At 45.4% G+C, this 23,795-nt stretch overlaps 2 protein-coding genes across 2 annotated transcripts; both read left to right on the top strand.

Moving 5' to 3' along the window:
- Positions 1–2,931: 2,931 nt before the first annotated feature.
- Positions 2,932–4,908, top strand: LOC310865005 (sec1 family domain-containing protein 1-like; the record flags this gene model as incomplete). The annotated part of the gene is made up of 1 exon (XM_083773933.1): positions 2,932–4,908. The coding sequence occupies one exon, from the start codon at positions 2,932–2,934 to the stop codon at positions 4,906–4,908; it is 1,977 nt and encodes a 658-aa protein (XP_083630059.1).
- A 3,830-nt stretch (positions 4,909–8,738) lies between these two features.
- Positions 8,739–19,944, top strand: fam124b (family with sequence similarity 124B; the record flags this gene model as incomplete). The annotated part of the gene is made up of 8 exons (XM_083773116.1): positions 8,739–8,976; positions 11,155–11,186; positions 11,384–11,647; positions 12,198–12,329; positions 12,715–12,993; positions 14,949–15,145; positions 18,308–18,488; positions 19,181–19,944. Exons 1-8 carry the CDS (start codon positions 8,864–8,866, stop codon positions 19,942–19,944), a joined length of 1,962 nt encoding a protein of 653 aa, XP_083629242.1. The 5' UTR covers positions 8,739–8,863.
- Positions 19,945–23,795: the final 3,851 nt, after the last annotated feature.

Here is a 23,795-nt window from a genome sequence, read left to right as displayed (position 1 = left end):
TTCATATTTGCCATTGACATTGACATTGTCAATGAAAGGAGAAATTAGGTCAAATGTCCGCCAAATAGGCCTATGACGTAAATTTGTGGCAACACAAACATTAAATGCCACATGACAATGAAGGGAAAATTTACATCGTGTAAATCGTGTAATCACATAAATGCAGTTGTTCATAGAGTTTTATTTGTTTTGGTCATTATAACAAATCAATCAAATCAATAATTTTTTTTGCAAAAGAAACAGACCAAAAAGGTGTAGGCTGAAGCCAAAGCTTATAGTGCCTACCCTTCTAAAAAATAAATGGCTTTCATAAGTAAAATAGTACAACAAAGCAAACAGAAGGGAGAAAAAAACAACAAAAACAAACAAACATAACATAAAACTAAAACAAAGACAGACAGGACAATACAGTTAACAGGAACAACTTCCTCCCAATAAAGCAGGCCTGGATGATGCTCACTTGTCCTTTGTTTTCAAACACATGCACAGCCACCTTTGTGTTCACTCTGTGCATGGAGATGTTTGCCAATGCGTCTTTTGATCTTGTATCAATGTAAATTATCCCCAATGATGTGGATTATCTTTTGTATTGGTGTTTTGATTCATATTGTGAACTTTCTAGATATATGGCTAAATATTATTTGAATAATATGCAATGTATAAATATGAACTAAAGGCCATACTTTATAATTTAATGTTTATATAGAAATATACTATAACTATTTTATTTCCTGTTTATTTATAGAACCATCAAGGCAATCATCTGAATGTCAACCTTCATCCTACAAAATAAAACTGGATAATACAAAATCCTGCTTCCTGGTGGTTTGTGGCTCCAGTTGAACTTTATAACCTAACAATATCAATGTTCTATATGTTTCTACTATTTTTGATCTATACAATTTTTTTAATGTATTTATTGTACTACAGTTTTTTAGTTCATCATCTAATCCCTCTGACCGATATGCACCTCTCTCTGATGTTTGTTCTAGCCTCTTAGACTGTAGCGGCTCTCTCTAGGCCAGAACAGCTCTTGGATACAGCTCGGGAGCAGGTGATTTTGTGCCTTATACATTGTTATTGCGGTGTTTAGATCTACTATATCTTTGAGTTTTAGGGTGTTTAATTGAATGAATAATAGGTTGGTTGGTGCGTAATAATCAGATTGGGTGACAATTCTTATGGCTTTTTTTTTTAAGTAGGAATATTGGCTGGATGGTTGTTTTGTAGTTGTTCCCCCATACCTCCACACAGTAGTTGATGTATGGGAGTACGAGGGAGCAATACAGCATATATAATGAGTTCTGGTTTAGCTTTATACATTATAGCAATGGTTTTGGATAATTATGTCCTTAGATTATTTATATGCAGTTTCCAATTAAGTTTACTGTCAATAATTATACCTAAGAATTTATTCTCAAACACGCGTTCAATTTCTACTTTGTTTATCATGATTTTAGCCTCTCTGTTAATTGATCTATTACTGAAAATCATGAATTTAGTTTTATTTAAATTTAGTGATAGTTTATTAATGTCGAACCATTTCTTTAATATTGTAAGCTCATTTTGAACTGTATCCAAGAGCTGATCTAGGTGTTTTCCTGAGCAGCACAGACTAGTGTCGTCAGCAAACAAGACACAGCTCATTTGTTCCAACTTCCAATACATCGCAGACGTCATTTATGTACATAATAAATAGCTTTGGACCCAATACAGAGCCCTGTGGGACTCCATATGTGATTCCTTGCTCTTCAGAATCTACACCATTCATGTGTACAAATTGTGTTCTGTCTCCAAGGTAGCTCCTTAACCATGACATGATGACCCTCACTTTTTATTTTTTTAAATATCCAATCAGAAGGATAAGTCAAGTCCGCTGCCTTGTCAACAATTATAGGCTAACTGATTCAAAGATGGCCGACAGGGTGCATAACCCTTTTTTATTAGCCCCTATCTACTGTTCTGCCATCAGTGACTGATGACATCCCTGAAACTCACCTTAGCGTGTCATCATGGTGAGATGTTTAAGTGGCTACATACACATACACACCTGTGTTAAGTGAGCACTTATCATGGTACATCATCATGAATCATCTCATACTGGCCAATCAGAATGCCTGTTGCCATATTTGGCTGACATTTTACCTAATTTCTCCTTTCATTGTCAATGGCAAATATTGAGACGTGTGGGGTCAATAGCGCCTCTCAAAACAAATCACACTTGTAAAGTGAGGGGCGCTCTTATCATCATACATTATCACATTCCATGCTCAGCCAATCAAATCATCACATTCCGTGTAAGGTGTGCATGGGAGGCCCTCAAAAATCACACTTGTGTGAAGTGGTGCATGCAGTCACTCCAAGTTACAGCAATGTCTGTGCCTGTCTGTGCCTATGTCTGAGTACCAACAGGTGACAAAGTGGCGCTATTGAGCATCACACTGTACACAGCAGCTTGATGGGAAGCTGAGTTCTTAACAGCCATTACAGTACGTGATTTCGGGTGCGACAGTACAGTACAGTGCAGTACAGTAGGAACCCCCTGCGGACCCCCACCCGGTAACTCTGTCATTTCTCGACTGTTTCGGACCCGGGGCGGCTCGCCTGGAACTGGGCTGGCCCCCTGGTCACGTTCCTGGGGGTCTGGATGTTCCGGGACCGCCACACAGAGTTGCACCACTCTGTTCACATGGGTGTGATTTTTACCTCTATGCTAGCTTCCCTCAAAAGTAGAACAGCAGTCGTTAGGAAGCAGAACTGTTTTGACCTGAAAGCACCTGCGCAAATGGGCCTCAGTAGGCATGCATGGCTGTGCTGGTGAGAGGTTACGTCGGACAACAACCCCTTTATAACACAGCGCGATGGTCGCACGTGAACAAAAACTCTGACGTTCCGAGGCCCTGAGTTTTAGAGGAACGTTATCGGAGAGAAATGGCTTCTCTGTCCCTACGGGAGAAGCAGACGGCCGCCCTCAGGCGCATGCTGAACTTCAACTCGCCTCTTCCGAGGACCTCGCTGGCCGAGCCCGCATGGAAGGTGCTGGTCTACGATCGCTTCGGACAGGACATCATCTCGCCCCTGCTGTCCGTCCGGGAGCTCCGAGATGCGGGCGTCACGCTGCACCTCCCGCTCCACTCGGACAAGGAGCCCATCGGCGACGTCCCGGCCGTCTACTTCGTCATGCCCACGGAGGAGAACGTGCGGAGGATCTGCGGGGACGTGCGCGAGCGGCTGTACGCGTCCTACCACCTCAACTTCATCTCGGCCATCAGCCGCGGCAAGCTGGAGGACATCGCCGGAGCCGCCGTGGCCACGAACGCTGTGGACCGGATCGCCAAGGTGTACGACCAGTACCTGAACTTCGTCGCTCTGGAGGACGACATGTTCGTCCTCGCTCCGCAGAGCAGGGAGCTTGTGTCGTACCGCGCCATCAACAGGACGGACCTGGAGGACAACGAGATGGAGACCGCCGTCGAGTCAATCGCGGACACCGTCGTGGACGGTCTGTTCTGCTTCTTCGTCACCCTGGGCGCCGTTCCCGTCATCCGCTGCCCCCGCGGGAACGCAGCGGAGATGGTGGCCGCGAAGCTCGACAAGAAGCTGCGCGAGAACCTCCGTGACGCCAGGAACAGGCTGTTCACGGGAGGAGGAGGAGATGTCGGCGGGACGGCGGCGGCCGGCGGCGCCGTCCCGGGACAGTTCAGCTTCCACAGACCCCTGCTCGTCCTGGCCGACAGGAACCTGGATTTGGCCACGCCCCTCCACCACACCTGGACCTATCAGGCGATGATCCACGACGTGCTGGACCTTCACCTGAACAGGGTGACCATAGAGACGGAGGAGGAGGGGGCGGGGTCAGAGGACAGACCGAAGACGAGCAACAACAACAAGAGGAGTAGGAAGACGTTTGAGCTCTGCGCGGCGACGGACAAGATCTGGCAGAATCACAGAGGGAGTCCGTTTCCCGAGTTGGCCGAGTCGGTGCAGACGGAGCTGGAGTCGTTCAGGGCTCAGGGCGACAAAGTCAAAAGACTCAAGAGCGCCATGGGTCTGGAGGAGGGGGGCGAAGGGAGCGAGGGAGGCGAGGGGGGAGTCCTCGCGTCCTCCGACAGCACGGCAGTACTCACCTCCGCCATGGGCTCCCTCCCGGAACTCCTGGAGAAGAAGCGACTCATCGAGCTCCACACCAACGTGTCCACGGCGCTGTACGACCACGTCAGGAGGCGCAAGCTGGACGTGTACTTTGAGTACGAGCAGAAGCTGATGAGCAGGTCCACGCTGGACAGACCGCTGCTGCACGTCATCACCGACCCGGACGCCGGGACGCCCGAGGACAAGATGAGGCTGTTCCTCATCTACTACATCACGTCCTCCTCCTCCGAGTCCGACCTGGAGCAGTACGAGGAGGCGCTGCGGGACGCGGGCTGCGACCTGTCGCCTCTCCACTACGTCAGACGGTGGAAGGCCTTCGAAAAGGACGAGACACGCGTCTCTGCCGGTGGCGGCGGCGGAGTCAACAAACCCATGGGGTTGTTTTCCAGGGTGATGAACTCGGGCTCGCAGCTCGTGATGGAGGGCGTACGGAACCTGGTCCTCGGGCAGCAGAACATGCCGCTCACGCGAACCCTGGACAGCCTGATAGAGATGAAGTCGCATCCCGACACCGACGACTACCGCTACTTTGACCCCAAGATGCTGAGAGACAGCGAGAGCTCCGCCATACCCAGGTACAAGGGTCCGTTTCAGGAGGCTGTCGTGTTCGTCGTCGGAGGAGGAAACTACGTGGAGTACCAGAACCTGGTGGACTACGCAAAGTCCAAACAGGGTAAGAAGGTGCTGTACGGCTGCAGTGAACTGTTCAACGCGGCCGAGTTCCTCAAACAGCTGTCGCAGCTCGGCCAAAAGTAAAGGAATACCGGAGAACTCGCCGGTTTACCAACTCGTCCATGGAGATAAACAAGTTTCATTGTCTTCATCGTTATACTAGCCTTATTATGTCAAACCCACAGATGTTATTCATTTCCAAAGTGATCCAATTATTTTGTGCAATGAAATCGTTAGCTAGATAATGATAAAAAGGTGAGTATGTTAATACCAATGATATTTCAGGATATTGTTTACTAATTAATGACATTGTTTCGGTAGGCCTACTTTAGTGTTTAAACTTTAGCATTCCTACGCTTCATCTAGTGTAAACTCCTCTCCTCTCTCTCTCTCTCTCTCTCTCTCTCTCTCTCTCAATTCAATGCAATTTTAATAAAGGTGAAGTAAAACAGAAATGCACAAAACCACGGTTAGACGGAAAACTGGCGAGTTCTACGGTTACCAAGTAAAGTAGTGTCGGAATTCACCTTTAGCAAAGGCCCGCCCTCTCCAACTTAGACCCTCCCACTTGGACACTTTCCAGCCGGGCTCATTCATTCCAATGTAAATATGGATTTTATTTTACACATTAAATACTGGTTCATTTTTGGAACCAGACCTTCAAAATCTCTCCCAAATCCGTCAACAAGGCCTGCCATATGCACTGGTATATAATAATATGTGCGTGGCATTTATTTTTTTAAACAATGCTTTATCATATAGGAAAACTATTGGTAGAGAGGTTTGTCTAACCCATGTTATGCTTAGCTGTGATTGGACCATAGCAGTTTGGGGAGCCGGGGAGGGGACTATGACGTCAGGTCAGGATATTGCCGCATTTTGTGAGAAAACAAACAAACATCACACCTGTGTGAAGTGAGCAGCGCTCACTTCATCATACTGTAGGCCTACATCATCTCATCCCAGCCAATCACAATTTTGTCTTCATGTTTTCATGTTTGTGTTTACACACACCCGGAAAGCTGGGCTTGAAAGGGGCTGGCGCCCCTCAAAAACAACGGCACGGTTTGGCCTGGCGTGCCCACAGATAACTCAAAATAGTGGGTGATCTAAAGGTCAGAGGTCAAAAGTCGGAACACGAAAGTTGTTCGGCATGACGAGACGCACATGTAGGAGCCATTATGATGGTGGTGTATTATGTTGGCAATTTTATTTTTCAAGGGCGCCAGCCCCTTCTATATTCAGCGATTAGTGTAGATGTCCGTCCTACACGAACATTAAATTCCCATTGACAATAAATGGACAATTTTACGTCATAGTGTCTGAGCAAATCGGCTTGGTGTCTATTTTTGTCCTATACACAAACATTAAAATTCCCATTCAATGGGAATGGAGAATTTTACGTCACAGCATCTGAGCAAATAGGCATAGTGTCTTGTGTCTATTTTACGTCATGATGAAGTGGCCAGTTAAGACACATGCGTGGCCAGTTAAGACACATGACACAACATGCATGGCCGGTCAAGACACATGTGTTTGGCCGGGTTAAGACGCATGGCCGGTTCATGCGTGGCCGTTTACGACTTGAGTCTTAAGTTGAAGATATTATTTATTTTTGTTTGTTTGTTTATTAGTTTCTTCCCGGTTGTCCCAGATATCCCAATGGTCAGCACGTCCCTGATGAACATCCCAGAAACTGTAATGTTTCATGTATCAATACATGTAGAGTAATGAATAATGAATGAATAAATGGCAGAAGAATTGTCATAAAACTGTAATAATATCCATTGGCTCATAAAAGCTTCATTTTTAAACTTAAAAACAAAATACATTTTCATTAGACATTGGTCCAAAGATGCAACGTGCCAATGAATGTACATTTTTAATCAGTAAAGTAAAATAATGTATTAGACATGTTGCTCATGTAAATGATTTTTAACGAAAAAATACTCTTCCTCTCGAAGAAAAAGTTGGACGAAAAAAACAAAATTCAACTTTTGACATATTTAAAACAAATGACATCCAGCATCACACCAATGAGAGCACTTCCCCCATAGTCGCCATATACCCTACAGCAGTGATTCCCAAAGTGGGGTCCGGGGACCCCCAGGGGTAGTTTAGGGAGTTCCAGGGGGGACCCAGCTAAATTATCAAATGGACCCTTATGGGGCTGTAACTCGGAGAGTGTAAAATGGAAACAATCCATTTGGTTCCATTTGTCCGCTCTGAGTTAAATTAGCATTGATTTCACAATATAAATTGGGGGTCTCAGAGATAGAAATGCTATTTAATGGCTAATGCATGTCAAACTGAGGGTCCTTGAAATTAAACAGGTTGAAAATCACTGCCAGAGCCATACAAATCTTCTCTTATTGGGGTCCCTCGCATATGTTTTCAAATGGAGGTCCACGGGGCTATTTAGTGTCAATTTGGGGGTCCTTGACATGAAAAAGTTTGAGAACCACTGCCCCACAGGGCTTTCAGAAAACTGTGTCCTTAAGAAATAGAGAGGACCCCGCCACACTACAAATGAAAAACGGAGAGGAATTTAATGCGCTTAACGTGTATTTAAGGGTTTAATGTTCAGGGTTTAGAGTCCCCCGTCCATCCATATATAGGTCCTCCTGTGCACTTTTAATTCCGTGCACCCCGTCTGGCTCTTTGTCCCTTCACACCATCTGCTGCATGGCCTGTGATTATTGACGGCTTTAGATTAGATTTTGGGGCAGCAGCAGCATTGGCCATGCAGCTCAGTTTCGGCATGCATGGTCCCTTTCCCCTATAATGGCTATATATCATGCCTTCCCTTATCCCTTGTATATGACCTCTTTTTAAAAACCTTATAAAATTATAATTTTAGTTCATAGGGATAAGGGATGGCGTGAGATAGGGCCCATATAGTGACAATTATATTTTTGCAATTTTCATAATGTTGCTGATGTCTGTCTGAGGTGGGTGGGTCTTGCAGTTCCTTCATGATGCTCAGGGACATCATAGAAGGTAGGCTACTGTAGGTTTGTTTCCCTGCCCACATCCCTGATTTTTCCTACAGGCAGGTGTTCGGGTGAATAGTGTGATATAGAGAAAAATCCAATACACCCACAATGGAAATATCTTTTTTTTTAGGAATATTTAAAAAATAATATGCACTCTTTTCACCAATATTGGAAAATAAAAATACCTCAAAACTATATATATATATATATATATATATATATATATATATATATATATATATATATAAACAACTGGGGAACAGTTACATTTCATTCACTGGCAAGATTAGAATTAAGATGGCACAATGAGAGAATATGACTATCACTTTCTGCATCCCTGCATGTTTGCCATTTCGCCAGAATTCTGTAGCCTCTAAATCTCATCTCTAGGGGTCCCTGATCAGATTATTTCAAACGGGGGTCGGCTCACTGCTGCCTTAATTAATTCCTTTAGCCTACAATAAAAATATATATAGGCCTAGACGACTGGATAATACAGATGTGTTTATTCTGCCAATAAAGTAAAGTGTCAAATAAAAAATATTCAATAAAACTGCTCTGTGACAGTGGCTATAATAAAAAAGAGACATTCTTGTTTTCAGCTGAATCAAATCGACTAATCTAAGTAGGCTACAGATACTAAAGAAAGTAAAATAATCATCACAGACTTAAAATAGCCGATCTACTACAAGCCTACAACGCGCAGTGGTCGATCGGCTCGCCTATTTTTCGGGATCAGATTTATTTGGGCATTAAAAAGAAAGGGTGCGTGTTTGGCCGGTGACGTCAGCCGTCCCAACGCGAGTCACCCCGACCCCGTTTAGTTTTAGGAGGAGGAGGAGGAGGAGTGTCTGTGTGTCGATCTGACTGAAATCAAACGGTACTAGGATTGTGTTACTTTGTTTCAACCGCCGGGACCGGACCGGGGACGGCAACAATGTAGCAATAACTCCTTGATTATACCGTCCAGCGGTTAATTGTCCTTTGATCAGTAATTGATAATTACTAATAATAATGTCCTCTGAAAAAATCGGACGACAATAATGACGATGATGATGATGCTTCGAAGACCGATCGCGTTGAAGAGGATCGAGGACGATGATGATTACGATTATGATGGGAATAACGTGGAGGACTCTGGCGCTGAAACTGCAGAGTGAGTTATTTAAAAGTTTATTTTCAGTCTTATGTCTTTCTTATATATTATTTTAGCATGCATGCTAACAAAGGCTGCTGCTGATCCTGTCGGTCGCTTTGCTGGACTTTATTTTCAGACTAAACTGTTGCTGCTTCTTCTTGCTTCAATAGTTTTTTTTAATTGTGAGGCTTTCATAATGTGTCTTATTGTTTCAGTGTCCATTGTTCCAGGTTATTTTTGGGCCGTTTTCTAAGCTAACAACAAGGATACAGTGAGTGTTGTCATGGTGATCTGGCTGCCTGGTCACCCAAACGGGACATGTTACTACTTTCCAAGTCCACCACCAACCAGTAGTTGCCAGATTCAGATTGTGTGGGAGAAATAAGCAAACAGGTTTGATTGATTGATTGAAGTATAACAGTTTGCAGAATGGGTACATTTCATTTCACATGAAAGCACAACTCTATACAAAAACTGTTACTGTGGACGACACACTGATATTACATTACACTTGTTTACAACAGGGTCCACCTTTTTGAGTGGTGCATAGACAGCTATGTGTGTGGCTGTGTCCCTGGGTCTGTTTGTCCCTGTGTCCCTGGCTGGGTCTGTCTGCCAGTCTGTCCCTGCGCCCCTGCCTGGCTGGGTATGTCTGTCCCTGTGTGTCCCTGGCTGGGTCTGTCTGTCTGTCCCCGTGTCCCTGGCTGGGTCTGTCTGTCTGTCCCTGTGTCACTGGCTGGGTCTGTCTGTCTGTCTGTCCCTGTGTCACTGGCTGGGTCTGTCTGTCTGTCCCGGTGTCCCTGCCTGGCTCGGTCTGTCTGTCTGTCCCTGTGTGTCCCTGGCTGGGTCAGTCTGTCCCTGTGTGTCCCTGGCTGGGTCTGTCTGTCCCTGTGTCCCTGGCTGGGTCTAGTCTGTCCCTGGCTGGGTCTAGTAGTCTGTCCCTGTGTCCCTCGCTGTGTCCGGGCACGAACATAGCGTTTGTTCACCACAGGTGTCACTGTTGCACAGCCTAACACACAGACACACACAGGCCAGGGAGGAAGACTTGTACAGCACAGCACAGCATCTAAATGTTCTGATTTTTCAATTCATCAGAACATATAGAGACATACAAATATACACTTCTATATAATAAACAAGAAATCATGTAAGGAGGTAAAAAGGGAAAAGAAACATATAGTAAGGGGGAAAAGGGGATTTAGATTTGACTGGGGACAGTTTTGAATTGCAGCCGTCCGTAGGGGCCCTTTGCATGTCAAATGGCTGTTGGTAGGGCGTTCCACATTTTGGTGGCATAGGAGCGAAAGAAATTTAGTCCCTTAATTGTTTGTGCCGAATCTGGGTTGCACATTGTTTGTTGAACTCCCTATGGTGTTGTGGGTGTGGACTTCATTGACATTTTTTGTATTCAGACAGCCAGCAATGGATAAAACGCTCCCAAAAAAAAGTCATCTAGGGGCCGCAATCTGCGTTCTATCTACTTCCTGATTGGTTAGTCATTTCGACTGTTTTTTTTCCTTCTTTTTTCGACCAATGACAAAGCTTCTAGGAACATCTTTGAATGCAGATTGTAGCCCCTACCTAGATGTGTCACAGAGAATATATATATATTTTTTTAGAGCGTTCACATTGCAGCGATCCGTAACCAAGTACACTTCAATCGGTCCCTATAGACTACCTCCAGTGGTCCCGGGAACGGTTGGGGTGATCCACTCCCGGGAACGGTACGCAGCATTCACACTAACCACAACATCTGCCAAGTGGTCCCGAGTGCGCATCCGGGACCATATAGTGCGAACTGCGAATCTGCCCTAAAAACACCCACAGTTCTTACATGGCAGATTACACAATAAAATACACCATTGGGAGAGCGGACATGGACCTATACTTGAAGAGCTGAGATTATCTTCAAGTTCTACTCCAGGCTCTAGAAACAAACTGTGCCGTCTACACTTTAGAAACAAGACCAAAAAAATGAAACCCACAACTACCAATATATGCAAGTGACTTTACAGAAAAAACAAATATAATAAGCGGACCTTCATGGCAACCCTGACCACCACAAGACGGGAGACAGTTAATTGTGTTTTCTTTTTAAAAACTGTATCTGTCTGAATTAGAGCTGTTAATATATTTGTGATTCATTAATGTCATTTTCCTGTATTTTAATTGTATTATTTTTTATTGTCGTTTTAGATCTGATTGCAGTAAGATGTCATCACCAACCAGTAAGTTTATGTCTCTTCTTCTAATCTATAAAGTATGTATAAATTAGTCTTTAGTCATACTGGTGTTCTCTCTTTATAAAGTGACGTGCCCACACCGTGCACCCGATATTATAAAGTTATACTGCTGAAACGATTTGGAGTCGTGCTCGCACCCTCGATTTAAATAACAGTGCCAGGCCTGTGCGTGTGTCCGATAGACGAGGCGGCCAGGCGCAGGCAGCAGCAGCAGCAGCAGACGATGACCACGATGATGATGATGATGAACATGCACCTGCTGGCCAACCCTGGAGACTCCCTCCTCCTGCAGCAGACTCTGGACGGCCTGCTGCGCTGGCTCTGCCCCAGCCTGCGCATCTTCCACGTGTCCGAGAGGGCGGCCCCGCTGCGCGCTGCTGCGTCGTCGTCATCGTCATACGCACGCACGTCGTCGTCATCATCAACGCGCCTCTGTCCCGCCACAGGTGAGCTGTCGTGGGATATATATCGTGGGATATATTCTTTTTTAAATATTAAAATAAATAAAATCTTATTCGCAACGCTAGGTGGCGGCAAAGTGTAGCTAACCTTTGCCTGCGATGCGAGACCAAAATCACAAATGACATCCGAACTTTGGATGGATGTCTATTACCATGGACAGCGAGCGTATTTCCAGAGTTATAAGCATTTAACCCATTCTGGGCGAGAACCCCTTTTGGTGTTCTAAGCATTATGATACGCTTTAGCTGTTGAAAAATAGCAGATCTACAAGTTCATAGCGCAGCATTGTAGGTCTGCTATTTTTGAAAAATCGTGAAACGTTTTTAACTCGTATCTTTGCTTCTGGGGGGTTCCAGGGGGAACAACATTTTTTCAGATGGAGGTCAGCGGCCAATTACATATATTTTTTGGGGTCCTTTGAGAACCACAGACATAGAAACATGAGGTCTTTCAGAAAACTGTCAGGATTTAGAAGACATTTTGTAGAATCGTCCTCAGGTCTAAATGGGTTAAGCAAAGCATTGCCTCCTCCAGGCTACCCCTCCCTGGCCGTCACCTTCTTCCTGCACGAGGCGTACGGCGAGCAGAGGATCCTGCGGGTGCTCGACTTCCTCCAGAGACCGCCATGGCAGTACCACCACACAGAGAGCGGTGGCGCTATATCAGGTAAGACCCTGGCAGTACCACCACACAGAGAGTGGTGGCGCTGATTTTGTCGACTATTTTGACGGGCCTTGATGCCGTCGTAATGACTGTTTTTACACTTGCTGAAAATAGCCGATCTACAAGCTCACAATGTGTTGCAGCGTAGCAAGTGTAAATTACACTGGATCTCTTGTCCACTAGTCCCTTCCTAGCATTTCAGTCTAGTTGAGGAAATTGTCAATACATTTAGTCTTAGGGTTAGTAGTCATAGCTTAGTTTATTCAGTTTCCATTTAGGTTATCTTCAGTGAAAAAAGGTAGTCGACTCAACGGACATTTTTCGTCTTAAGTTTTAGTCGACAACGAAAACAACACAGAAACTCAACTCAAACCCAACCCCCTTTTAGGAACAGGAGGGGGCGTGGTCCACATCTCGTCGTCGTGCTCCCCTGCCGACGCCCTGCTCCGCCCGTACCTCCTGCCCAGCCGGGACTTCTACCGGCTGGGCGGCGTGGGCATGCCGCTGTGGGCCGTGAGGCCCGTGCACTGCGGCGGGGAGGTGCTGCGCGTCACGCTGCACAGCGCGCACGACAACTACCGCGATGCCGTGAGGCTCTACGAGACCGTGCTGCAGCGCAGGGCCCAGGAGGGGAAGGCGGGCTTCTGTTGGTTCACCCTGCACACGGGTACGTCACTTTTCTGTTTTGGTTCACCCTGTTACTGTTTCTATGATTGGTTCACGTTGCACACTGGTACAGTTTCTGATTGGTTCACGCTGCACACGGGTACTGTCAGGAACGTCAGGTTACGTTTTAAGCAGCATACCCTACCTGTGTCAAGACTTAAAAAAAAAAAAGTTTTTAGTAAAAAAAAAAAAAAGTTTTCCAGCGTTGACTCCCATTGTAACAATGGAATGCGGAAGTGCTCATTCTATCTCAATGGGATAGTTCCAATGTTTGGAACTGTAGAGGCATCCGCTGTGCGGCGAGATCAAAGTGTGTCGCCACTTCTCTTACTAGATTACTCTGGGTTTCTGTAGCCTGGTATATAGCACCGATTCGCTGCGTTCCATCCATCCATCTTCAACCCTCTCCAGAGCAACATTAGTAACTTCCTCCAAGGCCGCAGTGAGTCGATGTGATCCCTCCATCTGCGCCTTGGTCTGCCCCGGGGTTTCCTCCCAGTGGATGGATGGATGAATAGTTAAATTACATTACTTTTAAGTTAATTTTCAAGAACCTGTACATGCCTGTGTGTTCTGCCTGAGCGTTAAGTTATGTATTTATTACATTATTTTATGATTTTATTGCCTGTCGTGTTTCTTGTATGTTTACCCAGTATATTTGTCTATGGACCTGACTGAGTCTACTAACTAGAAAAAGTGCCCTTCCGGGCACAGGTCTCCACCAGGTTATCCACAGATCCGTGCAGTTAGAGGTAAAAACACTTTTTGGCCAGTTATAGCGCCACCTTGAGGCTGAGTTGAAATTGTTCATGTGGCATTTCGTCCTCGGCCTAGTGGGAATGTGGGTGCACAATTTCACGGAAATCACGCGATGTGCTCATGATTTGCAGCATTTTGTTTGAAACTGAGCACTCCTGTGAACTTTGGAAGCCAATCTTAACCAATCAGGATGGAGTCTGATAAATGTGAAAGACCCGTTTCGTTGAATGGCTCTAGAGAGACTGTGTACCAATTTGCGTGATGTTTGGACAAAATGTGTAGGTGTACTGTGCAAAAACTTGTTTTGCACAAAGCGGCCTCCTGGTGGCGCTATAACAGGCCGTTCTGGAAAGTTTGGGGCAGAGGTTGATCGTTGGCATCCAGGGAGTGTGTGTGCAAAATATGGCATCGACCGGGTTAACGGTGGCCGAGATTAGCTGTTCACGGACACACGGACGGACGGACGGACGGACGGACGGACGGACACACAAACGGACGGACGGAGTGCAAAACATACTCTCCCCACATGCCTTCGGCCTGGTGGAGACAATAAAGTTTGAATATAGTGAAATATAGGATGAGAAGTCTGCACAATTAGAGAATGTAGAAGGGGTGCAGTACTTAGTTTAGACAGTTTTTGGTTTAGACTAGTCATTGGTTAGATCAGTCATTAGTCCTACAACTACAACCTATCTCAAACCCTCACCCTAAACCTAACCTCCCACGGGGCCCCATGTAGAAGAACTGTTATGCAAGAACGTATGCCTGTTGTCTCTCCTAATGGTACCAACATCAATACAGCATGGAGATGTGGACATATTCTTTAGTTTTGGGTCTGAGAGGCTGTCATCAAATGGTGGTCCGTGGCTCAAATGCAGAATAAAATAATGGACTTTGGTCATTGATGTGAAAAGGGTTGAAAACCACCGCAAACCACTGCTTTAACCCATGCATAACTGTCTAACTATTGCTGGTGTGTCTTGGCGTTCACACAGAACCAGGCCTGTCCTTGTAGCTAGCCGTTAGCTAACTGTAGCTGTGTGTCTTGGTGCTATCATCACAGAGCCAGCTGGTCTGTCCTTGCAGCTAGCCGTTAGCTAACTGTAGATGTGTGTCTTGGTGCTATCATCACAGAACCATGCCAGTCCTCGTAGCTAGCCGTTAGCTAACTGTAGCTGTGTGTCTTGGTGTTCACAGAGCCAGGCCTGTCCTTGCAGCTAGCCGTTAAGCGCCTGTCCCCGGGGGTGGAGGTGGAGCCATGCAGCTCGGCGGTGCTCCAGTTTCGGGTGGAGGAGATGGGACAGCTGGTTCCTCTGCTGCCCAACCCCTGCTCGCCCATCAGTGCCTCCCGCTGGCAGACCGAGGACCTCGACGGAAACAAGATCCTCTTCCAGGTATTGTTGGGCGGTTCCTAAAACCCATTAAGCACATGTATCTCCGCTGTCTGTCCGGCAGAAACCTTGTATCTTATCTCCAGATTTTACTTTTTCTTTTAGTTTTTTTTCTCGTAAATGTCCCACAAAAGACACAGATCCGCAAGCTCCAAACATACTGCATGGGCTTGAGCTTGTAGGTCATATTGTTCATGAATTTGACTCCTGAAAAGTAAGTGTTGGACTTGAGGGCTTGCACCTGACAAAATGATTATACGTCTTCTCACGACAATTGCCAGGTTATTTGCAATTATTGTCGTTTTTAAATTGTAATATTTATCAAAGTTAAATAAATATCAAACATATCGGATCAGTCTACATAAGAGTAAATGCTTGTATTTCATTCAGTCCGAACAGAAGCAGGGATAAGACAATAGCTGCACCGGCCATGAAAGACTCAAAGACTAGTCCCCACCACCTACCCACAGCAAATCCACTCCTGCAGTAGGCCCTACATGTAAAACCCTGACTTTACAGACACTGAAATGATGCACGTGCAGAGCCTGGGAGCGTACACTGTACAGTAGCCTACAGCCACATGTGCACATACGTTTGCAGTTTGAACGAAGAGAAATTATGGGGGGGGGGGCTTCTCACATTTTGTACACACACACAGTAACCCTGTATTTGACTGAGCGATGTTGTTGAGTCTCGTCATAATGGTATGTTTTTAACACACAACACCAGTGACTCAAATCAAAGGCCTGTGGTTGTACACAGCGTTGCTCTGTGTTTTCTGGGAGTTTGTTGTGGGTAGAGCGTGCATGGCTTTCTTTCATAGCCCCGACCCCCCCATGCCAGATCTTTGTGGCTTGACCTCGAATTAGGAGAACCCAAGAAAGGGCTTCAGAGAGCATCGTCAGAGCTCTCGCCGAAACACGTAAAGCGTTCCTTTTTGGTGTGTGCCAATAAAGTAATGGAAATGTACTTTGTCTGCCATGTATTTAACATTTTTGGATGTGCTACCTTTTGGGATTTTTTTATTTTTTTATATGGGTCCATTTGGTTACAAACTATCATTTAGCTGGGGACGCACCTGGAACTCCCTCAAGGACCCCTGGGGGTCCCCGGACCCCACTTTGGGGACCACTGTGCTGGGGACGATGTGGCTTCTTTGGCCCGGGGAGGGGAGAGAGAGCCTCTCTCTCTCTCTCTCTCTCTCTCTCTGCTGCTCTGTGATTATCTCCCAGCATACTGTACATACAGTACACAGTCCGCTGGGCCTCAACCGTTGTCTCGTATAAAACATCTGGATTGGAAAGAAAAGGTTGTCATTTTGTTTTCTTCGTACTTGTCCCTCTTGAAATCTCTGCTTTGTGGTTTGGGGGAAATATGGGTGTGAAAGAAAACGTTCAGAGCCAGCAATGTGAAGTTCAGTGTCTTATTTTATGAGGGGCGTAATTCAGCTATTAGTGTAGATTTTCATCTTACACAAACATTAAACTCCCATTGACAATGGATGGAGAGTTTACGTCATAGTGTGGACGAGCAAATCGGCATGTTACGTCATGATGATGTACTTATCTACATGAGGGCCCTTCACTTCAAGTTCACACGGGTGTGATTTTTTTTGTTTATTTTCCCCCATTCATTCAGAATGAAAACGCTGATACTAACACACGGACGGCTGTGGCTCAGGAGGTAGAGCAGGTCTTCCAATGACCTGTGGGTCGGCGGTTCGAATCCCGGCTCCTCCTGTCCACATGTCAAAGTGTCCTTGGGCAAGACACTGGATTAATTTCACGTCTAAAACGCAGACTAACCACTTATCTACAACACAATTTAATTCTAGATAATTTCTAGGAAATGGTCGATCAAGACACACCTTGTGAGCTTGTACTAGATCAGTACATTTGGAAATCGTTCGATATTTGTATTTTTTCCCCCCTGCCTACGTCATGATCATGATCAAATTGGGATATGCCAGGGTTACAGTGGTTATAAGTCCATGTTTTGAGGGTTAGCAAACTTCTTCTACATTCTCTAATTGTGTAGACTTCTCGTAAATTAAGTAATGCAGATGTTTAACAATAATTTATCTCTTGAGAGCATACAAAACAATGAAACCAAAACCATTTGGGTTTAAGATGATCCTTTTGAAACTTCTCAAAGGAATTTTCAAGTCCGATTTTAGTCCGATTTTGGCCCCTGGACGACCAGTCCAGGGGCCAAAGAAAGCAAGACACTTTTTACCCCCCCTCAGTTCTGAAGGCTGGCACTACACACACTTAGGCACTTGATCTGAGGTTTATACAATTTTCCAAATCAAATTTGGAGGAAATGTAAGGCTTATGGAGGCTTAAGCCGAAATTGACCTGCTGAAATGTGTGACAATCATGTAGACAATCACATAATGTCAGTGTCTGAATGTTTATTCATTAAGCAGAGTTCAACCTAGCGGTATTCAGGCCAAGTATTTAAAGACCTCCATGTAAGTTGCGTGAAGATGGTAACCTGTTTCAGCAGGTCACCAATTTCACCATAATTTTGCCATGCTGGAGTGACTGAGTGTGAGTGAGCGAGTGGCAGAGATTTGGGGTATTGGAATTTGGGCTTTATGTAATGTCCTATAAATAGAAAGCGTTACTTTGGCCAATGTCATGTACTGAGAAGTCGCCTGCTTTAAATTCTGAACGGAAACCCCTTTTGGTGTTGTAAACATTATGTTATACTTTAGCTATTGAAAAATAGCAGATCTACAAGCTCATAGTGCGGCACCGAGTGCCGCGCTACAAGCTTGCAGGTCTGCTATTTTTGAAAAATCTTGAAAATGTGGCGCAAATCTTTGAATATAATGCTTTCACAGCGAACGTTTTAAACTCATCTTTTGCTTGTAAGGGGTCCCTGGAACAACATATTTTCAGTTGGGGGGGGGGGGGGGGGGGGGGTCCCACAGCGCCCTTCACTGCGCGAAAAGGTTGAGAACCACTGACATAGAAACATAGGGTTTTTCAGAAAACTGTCAGGATTGTAGAATCGTCCTCGGGTCTAAATGGCCCAAATGGGGTTAACCATATGTTGGCTGGTCGTTCTGTCAAAGTTGCTTACGGTAACCCGCTTGAATCTCCCGTTTTAAGTGTAAATCCTAATCCCTCCCCTCCTCTCCTTCTGTCCGTCCGGCAGGTGAAAACCCCGGCCCAGCCCCCGCGACCTCTGACCTGCGCTGCTTTCCCTCCGACGTGCCCCAGCAGCGGCTCCCCTCGGGGGCCCCCGCCGAGGGGCTCAGGAGGAGGAGGAGGACAGGCCCCCACGCTGCAGAGCCACGCCCTCGGCACGCCCCTGTCCTGGACAGGACACAGGCCAGGTCAGAAAAATATATATTCTATTTATTTATTTTTACCCCCATTTAGACATGTGGTCGATTCTACAAAATGTCTTCTAAATCCGAAAAACCTCATGTTTCTATGTCAGTCGTTCTCAAACATTTTCATGTCAAGCACCCGCCAATTATATGTAATAGGCCACCGACCCCCACTTGAAAATATGTTGTTCAGTTGTAGATCAGCTATTTTCAGCATGCAACCACGTGTAAAATGACTTATACTGGATCTCTTCTCCAATCTCCACTAACATTTTAGTCTAGTTTTTATCTGTTGACGAAATTGTCCATAGATTTAGTCTTTAGAGTTCAATTAGTTTCCATTTAGTTTTCGTCAGTGAAGAAAGGTAGTCGACGGACATTTTTCGTCTTAGTTTTAGTCGACGAAAACAACACTGGTCCTCAGGTCACAGACCCTACACTGACCCATTGTGTGTCTGTGGTCCTCATAGGTCACAGACCCTACACTGACACCTGTGTGTCTGTGGTCCTCATAGGTCACAGACCCTACACTGACCCCTGTGTGTCTGTGGTCCTCATAGGTCACAGACCCTACACTGACCCCTGTGTGTCTGTGGTCCTCATAGGTCACAGACCCTACACTGACACCTGTGTGTCTGTGGTCCTCATAGGTCACAGACCCTACACTGACCCCTGTGCGTCTGTGGTCCTCACAGGTCACAGACCCCGCACCGACCCCGGCCTGGAGAAGCCGTGCGCCACAGGGGAGAGCCCGGGGGGCTCCGACGGCGGCCGCTGCAGCAGCACGCCTCCCGGCAGCTCCTGCTACTCCTCGCAGCGCAGCAGCCCCTGCCCCCCCGCGCCTCCTCCTCCTCCCCGGGACTCTCCCCTCCGCCGCTCCCTCTCCCACTCCCTCTCTTACCTCCTGTTGGAGGAGGAGGAGGAGGAAGACGAGGAGGAACCGGAGACCAATGTGGACACGGGCGTCCCCGTTCCCCCTTGGTGCTCCTCCTCCGACGTCCGGCGCCCGGTGTCGTCGACGGAGCTCTCGTTCCCTCGGTGGTCGGAGGAGAGGCCCGCGGCCGTCGGGGCCTCGGCTCTGGAGAGCCTGGCCCGGGAGCTGATTGAGTGTCTTCCTGCCAAGCGCTTGGCTCAGCCTCCGCCACTTACCGGGACCTCCAGGACGCTTTGCAAGTCTGTCTCCTCCACTATGGACGGCTACGGAGGCGGCAGGACTGTAGCGGCTGGTTGTAAGTCTGTCTCCTCCACTATGGAAGGCTACGGAGGCGGCAGGACCGCAGCGGCTGGTTGTAAGTCTGTCTCTCCGGCCACGGGAGGATGCGGGGGCAGGACTGTAGCGGCCGGTCAAAGCCCTTCCAAGGAACCCGCGACAGAGAGGACACTCGGGGGAACAGCGGCCGAACCTGCGGGGTTCGCACGCGACAAACACAGCGACGAACTGGACGAGTTCTTCATCTGACCTTTTCTCAGCTTCGTCCGACCGACGCTCGTTCGTTCGTCGTTGAGACTGTAGGCGAGCGTTCGGGTAGGGGAGGTGCCGCCGGCAGTCTGACAGACGGGTAGGAGCGACAAGCGGGCCACGATCCTGTCTTGTCTTGTGCTCGCTCGTGTCATGCGCACACGGCTGCCTGCGCGTTTGAAACGTGTAGAATGGTGTAGCTTGGCAGGCTGCAGATAACCAACACACCAACATAGAATCTACAGCTTGGCAGGCTGCAGATAACCAACACACCAACATAGAATCTACAGCTTGGTAGACTGCAGATAACCAACACACCAACATAGAATCTACAGCTTGGTAGGCTGCAGATAAGCAACACACCAACATAGAATCTACAGCTTGGTAGGCTGCAGATAACCAACATAGCCAGCGCAAAATGTTTGCTTATCAACAACAGATAACGGCAAACATGGCTGATAAACCTCTGAACTGTGATAACACGGTTCCCAGCCATGTGCTTCTAATAATGATTCATTAGGGATAAAACTGTCAATCCACTAATGTTGAATGTGTAATGTATTTCTATGCAGTTTCCATGTTTTTTAACTAGAGCTCAACATGCTCAGCAGCTATAATCCTAGGAATGTATAGCGCCCCCAACCTGTGACTCTTAATGGGTATTTCCAGTGTTTACAATCACGTTAGCTTTACAAGGTAGACCGCTGTGATCTTGGTGCCAATATTCCTTTAGGGCAGTGTTTCCCAAACAGTGGGTTGCGGAGTCGTTATTTTTGTATTGTTTGCAAGTAAGTTACCCGTTTTTATTATTATTGTTATTATTTGTATTATTATTATTATTACCCTTACTTATAATAAAGAACATGGTGTGTGTGTGTGTGTGTGTGTGTGTGTGTGTGTGTGTGTGTGTGTGTGTGTGTGTGTGTGTGTGTGTGTGTGTGTGTGTGTGTGTGTGTGTGTGTTTTCAGGTAAAAGTCAAAAGCATGTTCAGAACTTCAGAAAATAGCTAGCTCTGGTCCATAGCCCTAATGCCCTTTGCTGCCGTTGCATTAAGGCTCTGCCACTGTTCTCTTCCTCTTCCTGCCCTCGCATGAAATGCAGACCAGCCTCTCCTATGTAGCGGAAATATAAAGAACGTTTCACCTCCTCACCACCACAAAATGGGTACTTTTTGGCCAGAAAGGGATTGTTTTTCCACCGGAAAAAATATACTTTTAGTTACTCTACTGCGCCCTCTACCGATATTGCCAAGAGAAAAATATCATAGACAAGATTTTCCTTCCGGAGATAAACAATCCCTTTCTGGCCAAATAGTACATTGTATACGTGTGGTGGGGGGCTCCGAGTGTGTCCACTAAGGAAAGTAGGCTTTCTAATAACACAAGCCACCTTTGTATTGGTGAGTAGGTAAAACGTTTTTTTTACATTTACGCTACAGACGAGAGGCCAGTCTGCATTTATGCGAGCGTAGGAAGAGAACAGTTCCATAGCTCTAATGAAGGCATTAGAGCTATGTATGGTACCAGAGTTAGAAAATAGCCAAAATGGTAGATCTACAAGCTCACAGAAACATTTGGGAGCCCCTTCTTTGGGGAAATTTATGCTGTGTGGAGCCTGGTTGATAATGTACAGTATGTATCTCTGTGGTTGAATGCACTTCCCAGCGTTTGGATTAACTGAAGCAAGAATCATTGTGAACTGAAGACCAATGTAAAGTGTCGTTGTTGGGTACTTAGAAAAGCGCTATATACATTTGAGATATTATTAGGCTATTAACTAGATAAGTACGTGCTATGTACATTTGAGACATTATTAGGCTATTAACGGAAGTGAGAACTTACGTTATTTTTTGTTGGGGGGGTGAACTACTCTTCTCTACAATTTTATACTTATTTTCCATCAATTACACGCCACCGTGAGGCCTTGAAGTTGAATTCATGGTGATGTTTTAGTTTTTGTCGCATTCCTTCCGCCAAAAACTACGAGACTCTGCCCGTCATATATATATATATATATATATATGGAGTTTTATTTTTTTTACTATTCCTTTTGTATAAAATCAGGCTTAACCCATTCAGGACGGGAACCCCTTTTGGTGTTTTTAAGCATTATGTTATACTTAAATGTGGCACAAACCTTTGAATATATATTCTTTAAGTGCGAACGTTTTTAACTCAAATCTTTGCTTCTGGGGAGGCGTTCCCTGGAACAACATATTTTCAGATGGGGGTCCGTGTGGCCAATTACAGACATGGGGGTCCTTGACATGAAAAAGGTTGAGCACCACTGACATAGAAACATAGGGTCATGATTTAGAAGACTTTTTATTTTTAGAATCGGCCTCAGGTCTAAATGGATTCATACATGAATTCCAGGCTTCATGGCCCATGGGGTGTGTAATTCATAGAAAATAAGTCCTTTTTATTTTGAAAATGTGTGCTTTTTTCAGTAACCTACTCCTTTTTAGTATAAAATCAACGAGGCTTAACACCAAAGTGTTCTACGTAACAACATAAGGCTGGCGTGCACCGAGGGATCAGCCTGGCCACAGTTTGGGGGGGGATTAACACAGGTGATACCTCTTAAGGAACGAGTGATTAACTGGAATTAACCAGATCAGGTTTGTGTGACAGACGGGGTGTTGTTGAACCCACAACCTTTTTGCACATGATGATCAATCTCAGTAGAATGCTGGAGCTGTGACCAATTATGTCATGTAAAGAGAATAGTTTGTTACGAATCATTACATTTCATTGTTTTGTATGTTTTTAAGTTATTTTTATATATCCATGTTTTTGCTGAAGAGCCCCAGGCTTGCTTGTACTGTCTGATATTGCATGCTCTTTAATTAAAACAACTTCAATGGCTATTTGATATGTTGTATTCTTAATTAATGTGTACATTTTGATTAGCGTTGTGCAAATGTGCAGTGCTCTTTTGTGACATCTCAACTCGGTGAGTCGGTAGGCTGGATTATAATGTGCAGTTTAATGAAGTTTCTCTCAATGTTTCAAAGCATTAAAAATTATATTCTGATAGTAATCATTGCTATATAGTGTGTGTTCAGTAACAGTGTTAAATAGCTCTATATTGTGACACTAATCATTGCTATAATTGTTCAGTAAGTGTTAAATGGCTCTATATTGTGACAGTAATCATTGCTATAGTGTTTGACAAGTATTTTAATCACTTAGCCTAGCTTTAATTCTCAGTCAAATATGTAGAAAGTTCATTGTCCAGACCTTTTCTCATCGTATAAGGTCACTGATCATTGATCAAACATGGAGCAATCTATCTGATTATCGCTACAATGATTTGAGTCTGCAATAGCACTGTTTCACCATGTGGTGGCAGCAGAGTTGCAAACATGTAGACTTCATCTTTCATATAACACAAGTCAAAACTGGAAACATTTATTTCATATCTAATATTACAAATACAGCCACAATAAACATTTGAAATGTGGTTGCTGATCATGTGCAAATAATAATAACAATAAACTTGTTCAGTAAAGTGTACATACAGCATACATTAATTGCACTTTATTTCAAATCTAGCGTAAAGTATGTAGACATATTTAAGTTCCTTCCAGGGGTCACCGCCATGCTGGCTTAATTGTGGTGGAAAACACATACAAATGGAACCTGTAAGAGTCCATTTGGTTACATTTGTACACTCTGAATGGATTCAGAGCTAAAACCCTCAGAAAATATTGTTTGACCAAACTTTTCTTCTTCAGATCTCATAGTTTTTCATGATTATGGTTTAGTCTTGGCTTTAAAAAGAGTATCTTTGACAAACCACCACCAAACCTTATTGATACCTAAACATGGAATAGGCTACCTGGCCGC

Source organism: Protomyctophum parallelum, assembly GCF_964188405.1.
Source record: "Protomyctophum parallelum genome assembly, chromosome: 9".
In the NCBI taxonomy this organism is placed as follows: domain Eukaryota; kingdom Metazoa; phylum Chordata; class Actinopteri; order Myctophiformes; family Myctophidae; genus Protomyctophum; species Protomyctophum parallelum.
Note: the sequence above shows the minus strand (reverse complement) of the source record. Positions and strands in the feature narration are given on the sequence as shown.